Raw genomic sequence first — 15,218 nt, forward strand, 5'->3', positions numbered from 1 at the left:
TGAACAAGAACCTTCGCAGCCTGGGAGGGGGTCGCATTTCAGAGGACAGTGGGTGAAAACAATAGCCTCTCTCTTCTGTCCCTCTCCCCCAGATTCCCAAAGTCTCTCTTCCCAAGCCACCTCGTTCTCATCACAGATACTCCTCAGGACTTTACAACACGCTGGACTCTGCAGTGTGATGTGGTCCTTCTCCCTCAAAACCCTTCCCTGCACCACCCCGCTTTCCTCCTCTCCTTCAGGGCTTGGGCTCTCCCTGTGCTCTGGGCAACAGGCACGTGTCGGAGCCGCTTCATCAGCGAACGAGGAGTTGCAGGGCAGAGCAGACCCAGGGTAGTCACCCAACAGAAGCAGGAAGCTTCGCAGTGGAGTCAAGTCCAGGGAAGCCCGAGTTAGTTCCAGCCAGCCACACACACTGGAAGGCACGGAGCCCTACCATGCTACTACTATTTTAAATATTGATTAAAAGATATTTCAAATTTTTTTCCTAGACACCTTAGAAGTTATTTGGGTAACTTGCAGTGATCTTATTTAACCCAGCTTAGGTAAGAATTACATGATGCTTTTAGCAGTCATAAGAACTGCACAGGGATTTTTAGAGGGGCAGAATAGTTGATCAACTAACTCCATTTTAATAAAAGTGACACCTTACTCTTTATGGTCCTTTGGTAAATCTCTACTTTCACTATCAGTAGAGTGTAAACCTACATATGAGCCTCACCTGGTTCTAGGAAACGAAACTTCCTCCCGCATGGGACAAGCTGTGGAACAACACTGGGTCCTATGAAGCGATCAGTGAGGGATGACAAAGGACTGAAGTTGCACAGCTTCGGATTGACAGGGATAGGAACGGGAGGGGGCAAAGCAGAAAATCTTCCATGATTTAAGGTGATGCTGCAGAGAGCATTCTTCATTGCTGTGGCAGGCAGGGCAAGCTTCAATTACAGTGGAAAGATTCAGGTCAGAAAAGCTCGTGGAGGAGGAAGCCTAGTGACAGTGCTGGAGCTGGCTGCTCAGCGCTGGCAGGGACCCTCCTGCTCTGAGGGTCTCCAGGGAGGATCAGGCGCTTCTGTAACCAGCACTGCCTTGAGGCAGAAAAGAACAACCCCTTGAGCTCTCCTCCGCTTTCTTTTCCTAATGATTTAGATGACACATACCTGTGCCCAGCAATGCCGCTGTCTCAGGACAGTGCGATGCAGTTGCAGAGACCACACTGCAGTAAAGGTAAGAGGCCCCTGCGATGCACCCCACCGCTCTCCAAAACGCCGTGCTCAGCGAGGGGAGGGCAGGGCATGACCGAACAGGGAAAGCGGATGCTGTTTTGCTCAGCAGAGGTATCGCAGTCAATTCACTGTGCAATAAAGGGTCCAAGCACTTTTTACGCCTTGTTTCCTCCTCTAGTTGCTTATGGGATTATTTTAAAGCAGCCTGTTCAGACATGCTGTGCTGATATCACACCATAACTGTCTCCCTAAGCTTGTGGTACAGTTCAAGTCAGAACAACTTACTAGTGCCTTTTACACTCCAATTAGGTGCATATTCAAAATACATCTCCGTTTGCTTGTTCTGCTAAGAGACTTAAACTTGTTCAATGTTATACAGGAACAGCTTTAGTTTGTAACTGTTGAACTCAGTAAACAGACTGAACTCTGCAAAACTGGGGCTTTAGCAAAAATTTCCCCTCTCCCCCGGTCTGACAGTGAAGGGCTCTGTTCAGTCACCCATAGCGAGCATTTCCACCAGAATCCTTGGGAAGCATGGTGGTTTGATGTAGAGAATTTATTGCAGTAATATAAAAGTGAAGAGCCTGAAAGCATGCCTGCCAAATTGTTTCAACATTATGAAAACTAGACAAATGACTCATTTTTGATGCAGTTTGACATTTTGCCTTTGAAATTTCGAATTTGTCAGAATGTTTGGAAGACTCATTTAAAAGTGAGAGTGCACAATTTGTATTTTTTTCCAGTGGCATCTTAAATAATGTACAGGAAAGCACTCATGTATTATTTTAAACAGATATTACAGCCTACTGGTTTTCCCCACATACACCTGCATGAAAATACAAATGAAAATACAAAATACAAGTCCTGACAGAAGTGTTCATCTTTACTGCTGAATAAGCAGAATAATATTACTCTGAATAAGACATTTCAGACGAACAGGAAAAACTACAGTAAAGGGGCCATCCCCCTGTTTGTTAATGTATGACAAGCAAAAGGCTTAAGCAGACACTCCACAGATCTCAAATGCTCTGGATGCACAAATAAGCCTAAGAATTCAGTTTCTACTCTGTTGTGAAAATCCTCAAGTTTTTTGCTTTAATCATGTTTGGTAATGAGACAGCAAGGGAAAAAACTTACTAGGGGAAGACAGGTTAGCAGACATGTTCAGAATTTTTCAAAATCCATGCTTGGGAAGTTTTAGATGTTTCTGGCACCAACTGTTCGCTCCCTACCAGAGATCCCCACCCCGCAGAGCCGCCTGCCCCGGACATTGGCCAAACTGAACACATCAGGATGACGCTGAGCACCGGCACGTTCAGTGCTGCCACTGCTACAGAAGTTGGACAGCTGGGGCTGGAGAGGTCTGAGAACTGCCCCAGCAGGAATTGCCAGGGCTCATCTATCAACACCCGGAGGCTCTGGCAGGCCAGCAACAGCTAAACTTGCTGCAGCACTTTAAGGACATTGCTGCCCAGCTGTCCACCCGGCCCTTCCACCAGCTGGCGGGACCCCAGCAGCCCACCAGCCTGCCCACCAGCACTGAAGGGTCGATCAAAAGACAGGAAGACATCAAAAGAACTCAAGGAGCTCAGTTTATTTAGTTTATCAAAAGTTTATATAAATATCTTCATAGGGAACAGAAGTTGACAAGCGTTTTTCAGTTTAGCAAAAGATAACAGACACGAAAGCTGTAGCTAGACAAATTCAGACTAGCAATAATATACAGTTATTTAAGGGAAGAGAGAGTCATTCAGTTCATATTAGACAGCCTTGCTTTTAGTATTTGGCAGATACATTATGATGTGAGAATACCGTGGAAAATTCAGTTTTGTTTTAGTACCTTTTAATGCATGAGAGGCCTGAATGCAGTAAATCTGAGCTGTCAGGCTACGAAGGTTCAACAGAATATTAGCCAATATATCTTCATAAACTATGCATGTGTCTAAACAGCAACTTAAATTATTCTACATACGCATGTGAAGTTATCTGTTTCCCTATAAGTGATCAACTACATGAAAACCTAGCTAGATGCCTCCAAAAGTGTGCTTTATTAATCAACACACAAATAACTACACACATTTGCAACTCTGAGCCTATTATGCATTAATTCCACACAACTGTTCTCATTATAAAGAGGAACCATATATTCCCATTGTAGAGGAACCACAGTTCTCCAAAGCTTCAAAGTTCTCCAATAAAAGTAAGTGCAAGTCCATCAGCATGATGACATGTGTGGAAAGGACAGTGTCCTGACTCTGGAAGGCATTTAGCAGTTCTGAATATCTGAGCATTATTTTTAAAATAAGCTGTCAGTTAATAGTCTGCCACATTTGAAAAATCCAGAGGGTTTCCAAAAAGTGACATGAAAAGTTGCTTTAGATGAGAAATTTGCACAGAGCTCACCCCTCCATTATGAGCACAATCGTGTTGAATTGCTGCCTGTAACTTCCACGAGTCTGACAAGGACTGGTTGCCATCTAGTGGATTACAACCGACAAAACGCGTTTGGTCCTTGGACACATCCACGAGATGGAGTATTAAGAAATATCTGAATTCATATTAGTTTAGGTGTCCAGCAGCTCAGATTTGCAAAGTCTCAAAGAGTTACAGTGAAATTGAAGAGGATTTCACCAACTGCTTTCAGTTTCAGAGAAATTCCAGGCTATAGATTTCCAACTATAATACTGAAACACTTAAGATAGATACTTTTATGTCAACATAATTTACCAGCACCTCAGGTGTTTGTATCACTGACATACAGGCATCTACTTTACAGCTTTCACTGACAGATCTCTGGTGGCAAAAGATCTTATGCAACCTATGTTCTGCTGGTGTAAATAGTGATGTACAGACCTGGTCTATGCTACTTTTGTGAGAAAGATCTGATCAGCTATCAGATATGGGAATCCCCACCTCCATGAGTAAGCATTAGCTCTAAAAATTCTCAGAGTCTGTACCATGAAGTATGAATTCATATCTCTGGATTATCTCAGAATCAGAAATTCCACCTTATCACATGTGGCAAGAAAAGGGGTACTTACTGCCCACGGAGTTCATAGGAAGGACAGGAGAGGAGGAACTCATCTGCTCCACATCTGTAGCTAATGGGAAAGTGAAAATGAGAAAGCTGTGATGTACATGTTACCAAGAAGTCTTTCATTCTGAAAACTTTCTTTTACATTTAAATTGAATATGCGTATCTTTGATCACCTGAGGAAGCTGCTTTGAAAAGCAGTTGATATTTTAACAGTATCATCCTTCCCTCTTAAGATATTTCTACCTCATACACGTTATCTGCAGATCTACTTTTCTGAGCAGTCATACTGGTAATCTGTAACTTGCAATGGTTTGAGAATATCTATTCAGAACAATTTCCAGCACAAAGAAATTCTTAATTATATCAGCTTTAAACTGTATACAGTATCAACTTGTAAGCAGAACGTTACTGTGGAATGAAAGGACATGATGATCTCCCATCAGTGCACCTTCAAAAGATTCTTGATAGAAAGAGAGATCCCCTTCCAAAGGCGTGCAAAATGCTGGCATTTGAACTGGAGCAGTATCAGAAACAAGTGTTTTTAAATACAAGACACTCCAAAAGCATTATTTTCTAACGGCTGAAAGAAGAAATAGAACTACCTTCCCATGTTTTGCCACCGAAAAACGCCAAAGTCAAGCGTGATCTGAACCAAATGCCAGATGCCCTCTGCATTTTGGGAAGGGTCCCAGCTTTCCAGGACCCAAACCAGGAAGGAACCATCTTCCAGGAACAGAGTCAGTTTTAACCTAAGATTAGGTAAAACAAAGATACATTCTTTGGGGCTTGATCTCTCTCAAGGAACCACATTCACTCTTAGCATATCATCACAAATGCCCAAGTCAAACAAATCACACTGTCTCCATCATTTTGATGCTAGTAGATACCACATAATTATATATTATATAATTCCCATTTAGCTTTAAGACCCAATAAATGCATACTGCAAGTTTACATTCCTAACCACAGAATACAGCCCCAGAAGCGTAACTTCAGCCCACAGCCAGGGATTGCTGTCGGTCCAAATCCTGTGTTTCACATTCTTACAATTCCGATTTATTTGGCAGCAGGCAGTTTCCCAAGACCACGGTTTACACTGGAAAGTGCAAAGTTCTGCTCTAATTAGGCAAACCACAAACAAATGTAAACGCTTTAGCAGACCATTTTTACAGAATGTGAAGAGCAGACATCGCACCACGCTTACGTTAACTTAATCCTCCTGCTGTGCTTTCCTGCCACATCTAGCAAGCGCTTTGCGTAGGAGCCTATTCCATGTTGCTACACAAAGCTAGCAGCTTTAGTTTAACATGCTAAATACCAGTGACAAACACAATGACAGTTCTATTCAGAAGTGCCCTAAGTTATTCCTATCCTGTTCTCCATTCAATTATCACGACATTTACTGCCCAGAACATCTAAACATTTGTAATCTCACTTGGCTCTTCCTTGCAGTTCTTGCACCAGTGTTCAGACAGCTGCATGCAACATGCTGCACTGCAGCATTTCTGACACTCTGGAGGACCTTTTTCAGGTCTCTGATCCGCTTAGAGAAAAAAATTGGTTTTGCATCTTCCAATTTTCCACCTTATTATATAATCTCTGTAATGTGGGAACTGCTAACCCTTTGAAAGAGCTAGCAGGTCATACACTATATACATTTTTATAAGTAAAAAAGATTCTTCGTATGCACTATAGCAATTTCAGATGCCTGGAAAGAGTTGTGTATTTTTTCCTATTTAAAGCTACATATGCTTTCACATATAGCCAAAATAACCTGAAAAGTAAGTGCAGCATTAAAGTTACTTTTATTCTTCTGAGAGCGGTAAGATTTAGCTTGTATAAATATCAGTATTGAACACAACTCAGCTTTCAGAAAGGTTGAAGTAACAGATTAGCAGATGGTCATTTAAAGGTTACCTGCTGCTCTCTGGCAAAAAGAGGTCAACTGCCCTACAAGCCAGCCAGATGGCAAGGAGCAGGCTCCGCGCAGCCAGCAGCAGTCCGCACCACTTGAGAAGCGATTGTGGGAGTGACAGTCTCTTAGGGTAGTAAGCTACACCTGCAAACATCTGGAATAGTTTATCAAGTATCACTCAAAAAGCAACCAAATAATACATGTGCCTTCTGAAGAGAAATTTCTCAGTGGTAAGCATTTAGAGAGATCCGATGCAAATTTTTCAAGTTCTGTAATGGTAGATTTTTCACTATAATACTGTGTTAAAGGTTATAAACAGAAGTGTAGCAGTATTTCCTACCTATACTTAGAAAGGATAACTTCAGTTCATGCTTGAAATAATATATTTTAATTACTATTTCTAATATGTTCACAAAGGCTAACAGTGCGGTCACAGCTGTCCAGTTGTTCAAGTTTGAAGTTACTAGAATTGCCTCAATGTCCTGTCAAGTGCTGCTGTAAAGCAAGCAGCTGGCCGAGAGCCCGCAGACCATGCAGACACGGAACATGGCAAGTCTACGATACCAGAAGAGTAGGAACACCTCTACATTTCTGTGCTACTGGCAGACAGGTACTTATAATCTATTAATCTCAAAATCATACTTCAAATTTTTTTTAATAAAGTATATAAAAGTGCAAGCAGTTATCTTACAACTTGCCTTGAATAAGTAGATTTTAAAATTTCTCTCATCCATGTAAATTAATATTAAAAAATTCAAACAGCTCTTTATGAAACATGGCAATGCTGGTTTTGTTCTCTTATCCATACCCCTCACCCTCCCCTCCAGCCTTTTTCATTTTCATAATTACATGTAACACATTAAACTGCTCAAAACAATTCAGCTACGAGAGGGGAGATATGGATTAACAACCAGCTAAGATTTTGGAAACTGGTTTGCTCCAAAAGATGAAAAGGACAAAAGTCTACTCAGCTATGAAGAACAGCTGCTGCCAATACAACTATTTACCCTCTGACCTCTCCTCTGCCCAGTAAGTGAACAGTGCCAATTGTTTTCTTGTATTATATACTGTTTACAAGCCCTGAGTGGCATGAAAGGAATTAATAATTTAGCTCATGGAGCTGATGACCTTTATTGGGGTACCCCTATTTGCTGAGCAGAAATCAGAGCAAAAAGCTCCCTTGAAGCCACAGGGTTTCTTTAAGAGTTTCTCACTTTACAGCCTAATTGGCCACCATAACATAAATCAATTATTTCTCCTGTTTTAAGCAACAATGCTACCTATTCTCAGCCACTCAATTTCTAACTTCCCTTGTATCAAGCCAGGCCTTGTTCTTTGACTTTTACAACTGTATAGTAAACACGATGGCAAGGACAGCTTGGAGAACTTTGCAGGATTGGGAGCGTTTCAGAACACTAGCAAAAAGAGGTTATGCTATTTTGAACTTCTCTTGACCTTTGACTGCCCTTGTCCCTGATTATGCTAATTGAAGGGGTATATGGGCTACTCCTAGAAATGAACTTAGCCTGAACCTGTGACATAGCATTGGACTTTGAAGATATTGGTGCATGAGTTTTGGTACCTCCTCCCCAAAGGTTGTCACCTTACATACAAGAGGAGCACAGTAGGTAAAACATGGTACCCTGAACAAATGCAGGGATACCCAAGATCAGCATAATTAGAACATGCTGATTTAGTGAGTTGCAGCATCTTCCACTGCTTCTGCCCAGCTGCTAGCCTGCTGAAGATCAATCACACAGATGGATCTGTCTGGTAAAAATGCAGTGGTGCTTGTGGGGCTGCAAACAGAAGTACATTTGCATAGTAAAATCTCAGTAAGTTGGATAACATTTTAGTACATTTCTGAAATACGCATGCTAAAAATAGGAATTCTGACCTTGGAAAAAAGCAGATAATGTAACATAGGATTATAGACTTCTCCCTCCCAAAGCTGAAACTGAGGCATCAGAACTTCCAGGTAAGAGATGGTACACCATCCTTGAAACCTTTCAGTAGAATTATACTTCCTTTATTGAATAATTCAGGTTGGAAGGCATCTCTAGAGCTCACCTAGTTGAATCTTGCACTGGAAGCAGACCTAGCTTCAAGGTTGGATCAGCTTGGTCAGTAGTCTGTTCACTCAAGCTTTGAAAGTCTCCAATGATGGAGACTCCATCACCTCTCTGGACACCTGTTCCAGTGCCGCATCACTTCGACTAAGTTTTTATCCCCCTTCCCAAAATGTCCAGTAGGAATTTCCTTTGTTGCAACTCATGATCATTGCACACTGGCCTTTTGCCACGTACCTTTGAAGAGTCTAGCTCCATTTTCTCCCATAGTCCTTTTAAAGAACTGGAAGACTGCCAGGTAATCCCCACTTAGCCTCCTCTTCTCCAAGCTAAACAAATGCAATTCCCTCAGCCTGTCTGCATTTGTCATGCCTTCCAGCCCCCAACCATCTCAGCAGCCCTCCAGTGGGCTTACTTCAGTTCAACCTGTCTTCTGCTGGGAGGCCCAGAACTGCACAGAGTATTCCAGATGGGACTCTGCCATGTCCCAGAGGGGAATAAGCACCTCGCTCAACCTGCTGGCTATGCACCAGCCAGCATGCAATGAGCTGTCATCACCACAAGCACACCCTACTGACTCGCGTTCATGAGGTTCACCAGGACCCCAGATCCTTTCTGCAGAGCTGCTCCCCAGCCTGTACTGTTGCACAGGGTTATTACATTCTAGATGCAGGGCTTGACATTCGTCTCTGTTTAACTTTGAGGTTTCACTCAACCCTTTCCTGCAGGTTACTGAGGTCCTTCTGAATAGCAGCTGTGTCCTCCAAAGTATCAATCTGGTGTCATCTGCAAGTCTGATGAGTGTACTCCATCCCATCATCCAGATGGTTGATAGAATTGCTAGTCTTGGCCCCAATATAGACTCCCAAGGACAACCACCAAATAACTGGCCACCAGTTAATCTTTGAACTCTTGACTGCTACCCTTTAAACCAGATAGCACAGTTAGTTTTTCACCCACATTTGCCTTGTAGCCCAGTTTGGCTACAAGGATATGGGACACTGCATCAAAAGCCTTGCTTAAGGTTAAGGTTAATGACAAAATCGCTCTCTCCTCATTCAGGGATCCAGTCATTTCATCATAGAAGGAATGAGGTTGGTCAGGCATGATGTCCCCTTGGTAAACCCATGGTGAATGTTCCCAGTCACCTTCCTGTCCCCTTGAAGGGCCTGGAAACATCTTCCAGGAAGATTTGCTCCATACTCCTCCCAGGGACTGAGATGAGGCTGACCAGCCTGCAGTTCCCCAGATCAGCTACTACTCAGCAGAGCTGAGTTAAAGGTGATTCATTATCTCTTATCAGCTAAATTTTACTATACAGAGACATTCCTCCCCTTTCCCCTATATCGGGTAGGGCTTCTTGTCTCACCTCAACACTGAAAACACATGCTGTTTGGAAAGAGGAGTGGGAAGTAAGGTCACCTCATGATAAATATTTTGAATTATTTTCATTAATTTCATGGAAAACAATCACAGTTCTTGCTTACCAACATAACTGAAAGGAAACATTCATAGCAGTTTAATGTTCCACACACTTAAAGAGCTATACCTGCACTGTATTCCTCAATAAACACTATTCAGACACTGTTATTTTAAATGCCTGTTTACATTCCAGTTAAATTCTGTTGGCATGGTATCTGATTTATTGATGCCATCAAAAGTCACAGGATTCCTGAAATGCCTCCTGAGACACAAAAATCAAAGTAGAAAGGAGATGCATGTTGCTGCGGTATCAACTTTACCACATACATTATGGACTAGATTTCCAGAAGCCTTCTGCGTTTTCTGGAACAGTGCGCAGAGCTGACCACTTCTGCTTCCCCGGCAGATTTAGCAGGCTCTTCTGAAAAACGGGGTGGTGCAGAGGGAAGTGCTCCACTTGGTCACTGCAAGGTGCATTAGGGCTGCTCTCAGCCAACTGCAGCAGCCAACTCATTCCTCTAAAAGGGGTTCATATAAATTTTGCATCTTATTTTAGACTTTTAGGCTACAGAAAGGGAAAACTTAGTACATAGCCAAGAAGCACAGCTTTTCAGAAAAATAATTATGATTATGAAGAAAGCCTCCAGGCATGTCCAGATGAAAAGTGACATTCAGTCCCTTAGTGCAAGCCATCAGAAGAGCTCCACGAGGTGTGCTGAGTATTCATTGAAGGGGACTGAAGCGACAATAATGAAGCCTAAAAACATGTCTTACTAAAACATCTAGTTTCTTTGCCTGTAAATCGAGATTCATGTTAACCTTTCTCCACAGATCAATACTGAAATGTTTTACAACCTTTTGGTGACATTTCCTTTCACTTTCAAGTGTTTCATTCAGAACCAAAATTACATGTTCTGAAATACTAAACAATTCCTGAAGAAGCCAGGCTTTTAAACACTGAGGCAGATCATCAGTAAAGCAGCGTATGTTCGCATTCAATTATCACAGACAAATGAGGATTTCAGAATACAGTATTTCCCTTATTCACAAGGCTTATCTGTTTTTAAAAGGCACTATATCCTGACTCGAGGGCAAAAAAAGCCTACAAAACAAATAACCAATAGTAAAAGTTATATTCAGTTGAAATTGTATTCTTAATTTTAATTCATAGCTTCAGTTTGCAGTCTGAATATTTATATTGGGTCTTCTCTTCAGGAACTTCTTAACTAGCCAAGATATTATCTCTGCAGCTGTAATTCAACAGTGTAATTACTCTCAATCCTTTTGATAAGCTGAATAAGCCCAGACTATCAGGCTGCCTCAATGTTTTTGGGCAATTCCCAATATTTTAAGATACCAGGGTTTTACGCAGCATTACAGTATCAGCATTCCAATGCAGCACTGTCAGTATTAGGCAGTAAACGTAACAGACCTATTTTCAACCTCCAAAGGACCACATTAGTGCTTTTTGCTACTGCATTGCAACCACAGGCACTTACTTATAAATACCTCTACCTGTTTCACAGCCAATACTCTCAGCACGCAATGCCCCATTCCACAGGCATGCTTTCTTTGTCCCTAGACATGAAATTTGGCATCTTCTATACCTGGAGTACATTTTGGTTGAATAGGACATTGCCTACCAGGCAGCCCAGACTACTCCAATATTGAAAGATCAATTGCATAATCATTCTGTAAATCTGTGGAAATTCTTTATTTACTTTTTGATCACTGATAGTGTTGGCCAGCACTATGGCAAAATCCATCTATTGAGTCCACTAGAATTACCTACATTAAAAAATAGAATTAACTGATATTATACAAGAGTACAGATGCCACCGATATTTTTTAAGACTTAACATCAACCCAGATTAATACTCATCTACTGATAAATAATAGCACATTATGACATACAGAATATGCCAGAAATCATGCTGCAAATTAGACAGTGTTCCCAGAGGTGAGTGGTTCTAGATGCCAACCAGTGCGTCAGGCTAGAAACACTTCTGTAAATAGACCTTTTCACCACACAGCAGGTAACATGCCCTTTTAATTCAGCAGCTAGTGCATGAATGGCACTGACAAACTGGGATCCTGGAGAAGCATTGACATGTGGCAAGTCTGAAAACAGCTTTTTTCCCTAACCTCAAGGTTAATTAATTTAACAGCATTTATCTTCAAAGTTTAATTAGTGGAGATAATATTACAGCTTCTAACTCTAATGGACTTCAGCTACACACTGCCAATGGCTACGAGGACTTGGCTCACTGCACTAGCCTGGAGATGAGAAGACTAACTAGTACTTACTAGTGGATGAATCGTTCTCTGTGGGAGGATCTCGAGAGAATCCTAGAATGTGAAAAATAGGTGTAAGCACTACACATTGAAACAAGTTTCCTCATTGTTACCACACGTACACAGAAAGAGTGAATCATCCAAATCAACCACTGAATGTATAATCAACATTAAAACAGCATTAGAGGGGAAAAAGCTTTACAACTGCCTAGGTACAGTACATTCCTATAATGCTCAATTATGAAATGAGATGGTTGGGTTGCAGCAAATATGCTCACTATCATATAAAAGCTACTGCTGGCATTCTGTATTTAAATCTACAAGTCTTATGGTTCAGCACATGGAAGTGACATGTTTTAGAAATACGATATATTCTGTATTGTATAAATCAATCACCAGAGCTGTAGCTCTCACTGCACATCACATGAGGACCAAATCAATGAATGAGCTTAACATCTAATTTGTCAGTGTGGGTATAGCTGTGCTTGTTGCTCTTTCATTTTTGCGAGGTCTTCATTTCCTACAGGCCACCTGAAAGTGTTTTGTGGCTCATGCCAATGGCTGCAATAAATGACCTGTCCTTCAGAGGCAGAGGGACCAACCCGCAGTTTCCCGTGCCTTGGGATGCCCAGTGACCGGGGCAGGCGCTTCCAGGCTGGGGGCGATGCTGCAGCGAGAGCAGGCACTTTGCAGCAGATACGAGCCAGCACCGTGCACCACAGCTCAGCTGAGCTCCCGTCAGCCAGACCAGCACGCACCCTACACTCCCTCCTGAAAACAAGATACAAAAATGGCTGGTACGCTGCAACTTCAGTTACCTGGACCCAGACCGCAGTCGCAGCTTGCCATGACTATAATGCCTGCTATGGAATATGGGAGTTTTATACCCTGTTAAAAATGTTTTCCTTCCATTATTGATCCAAGCATCTTGCTCATGAAATTCAGTGATCTACAGCCTTCCAGCCTCATGGAGTACTTCCCCTTCAGCCCTACCAATACCAGTATCTTGGGTTTTGTTGGAGTGAAAAGCTTACATTAGGCATTTGGCCCCCCAGGGATGGGGATGACATACAGGCAAGAATCAAGGGAAATTTGATTCTTTCCCCCCCACCTACCTCTGCCTACTGTCTACCATGTTTGCAAACGGTATTAGCTCCTGCTGCTTGCAACTGCAGAAACATTTCCCTTTCTCTTTGGGGCTTCTTCCAGCCACATCTGTCTACTGCTATAATCTCATTTTGCAGGATGCCACATCTCTTATTAGCTTTTAATTGTGGTAACACACATCTAAGCATCTTAAAAAGCACATCAGAAACAGTTTGACAGCTAGAAAATATTCTTCAGGAGAGAAGCATCATTCCTAACATTTGGATATTTGTGGATATTTGTCTCTAGTTGTACTAGAAAATTACCTTAAACACAAAAAATGCCTGTAAAGGAAGCTCCCATTCTTCTCAATGGGAAAGTCATTTTGGAGTGAATTTAGTATACATTGTTGCTCTGAAGAGCAATCTGAAATTTTCATTCTAGTTTAATCTAACTTTATAAAAATAACACAGGAGTTCATGTTTTGCTTGTTTCCATGAAAAGGCAGGGTACAATTCTGCTTTTTTTAATCTTGGGTTTTAAGACATATGATTACAAGTTTTATAATTCTAAAATAATTGTTACATTGCTAAGGGAAATCTATCTATATTCTTCCTTTTGAAGCTAAGTAATCTACTAGGTAAGCAAACAAAAGTGTTTAAAGATCAGCATTTTTTTCAAAACCAGGGTAAACATTCAGTAGCTGTGATTTACTATTCAATTTTTTATGCAGCATCAAAAATGCAGCTTAAAGGAATTAGCTCATCAGTAAATCATCTCCCACTGCACTGACAGCTGGAGATGTAAAGTGTATCAGTACCTCCCCTTCTGTACCTGCACACAACTTGCTCACCATCCACTTCAGGAAAGTAAGGCCCTGCCCATGCCCTGGGTGCAGCCTCTGCCCGTCCCTCCCCGGACAGGGCACTGCCACTCTGCAGCCACCTCCCGCGGGTCTACCCCGACACCCAAACCCCGCCGGGCCAGCACACCCACGGCAGCCACCCTTCCGCTGCTACCCAGCAGCAAGCAGGAGCATGCAAAGCTGGAGCGTACACACTTCATCAGTGAGCCACTTAAAAACAAATCATCACTGACGCCGAGGAGCTTGTGATAAGATGCTCGCGCTCTCTCCTGAAAGCCTCGACGTGCTAAAGCACAAAACAAGCACTACAGAAAGCCAGTGATTTCAATGGGCAGTGAATCAAATTAAAAGAAGTCAGGCAACATTTCATTTGAGGGGCAATTCAGGCTGATGCTAGTCTCGTGTGTGGGTGAGGAAAGAGATTCAGTACTTCATTGTATCTGCTGGGGATCCACGTGAGCCTGCCAGCTACCTGACCTGTAGCACGCTCATCTGCAAAGCTTCTCAGTGCAGGGAGAGTGCACTTCAGCTGATTAGAGTCACAACAAATATTAACATGCTTTTGAAGTTGTAGCTTAATTTTTAATCCCTGTAATAAGAACCATCAAGGGCTTGTATTCCTGTTGCTCTGCAGGTGGATGTTGCAGCACCCAGCACAGCAATCCTTGGGAAGGCATCCCGCAGTGCTCTCGTTAGGACTGCTCCCTCTCCACAGGCCGTGGCATTAATGGGACGTGACCCATGGGTCAGTCCTTGAGGCTTCAGACCAGCCAGCCAAGGCAGGACAAGACACGGGCAGGGCAATTAACTACTATACATACACCCTCAAGAATATATAGTCATCCTCTTGACAGTATTCTCAACTTTAAACAAGGAACAGAACAAGTCGCTGCAGACAACTGGCATAGTTTCGGTTCAGACACCTCCACTGAATTAATAAAAAAGTAAAAAAAAAATCCATAAAACAAAGTGGCAGATAAGCACCCAGCAGCTCTGCCAGCTTCCAGCAGTGATTTAGCCTCCCCTCACTTACTCCGCTCCTGCAGCGCTTGCCAAGCTTGCGCCGTGAGGTGGACGACTCCTGCCCTGCAGAGCCTCGCAAAGGGAGCGCGGCAGTCCACCACAGCCCACATTTGTCCTGATATTATTTCTCTGGCAACTGTCTCAACACTTGACATCTTCATACTTATGAACCAGAGACTCTGAGTTCTCGCCTCATATGTTAATTAGAAATTAATCACTCTAAAAACAGAATAAAAACACTCCCACCTAGGCACTCCCTGCTGTTCATCACTGTCACGTTTCACAG

At 42.4% G+C, this 15,218-nt stretch overlaps 1 protein-coding gene and 1 long non-coding RNA gene across 2 annotated transcripts in view; one reads left to right on the forward strand and one right to left on the reverse strand.

The window, feature by feature from the left end:
* NR6A1 (nuclear receptor subfamily 6 group A member 1) overlaps window positions 1-9,768 on the reverse strand; it is an 83,081-nt gene extending 73,313 nt beyond the window's left edge. Inside the window, exons 1-2 of the mRNA XM_075170862.1 lie at window positions 4,860-9,768; window positions 4,262-4,321 (exon numbers count right to left, since the gene is read on the reverse strand). Coding sequence (XP_075026963.1) covers window positions 4,262-4,321; window positions 4,860-4,980 — 181 coding nt within the window. The 5' untranslated portion in view covers window positions 4,981-9,768. The remainder of the gene's footprint in view (window positions 1-4,261; window positions 4,322-4,859) is intronic.
* The window catches only part of LOC142091494 (uncharacterized), a 33,980-nt gene extending 19,368 nt beyond the window's left edge, over window positions 1-14,612 (forward strand). The window contains exons 3-4 of the long non-coding RNA XR_012676825.1: window positions 1,144-1,221; window positions 14,544-14,612. This is a non-coding gene — a long non-coding RNA (uncharacterized LOC142091494). The remainder of the gene's footprint in view (window positions 1-1,143; window positions 1,222-14,543) is intronic.
* The last annotated feature ends 606 nt before the right edge of the window (window positions 14,613-15,218 follow it).

The sequence above is a fragment of the Calonectris borealis genome, chromosome 21, assembly GCF_964195595.1.
Source record: "Calonectris borealis chromosome 21, bCalBor7.hap1.2, whole genome shotgun sequence".
NCBI classification, from domain to species: Eukaryota; Metazoa; Chordata; class Aves; order Procellariiformes; family Procellariidae; genus Calonectris; species Calonectris borealis.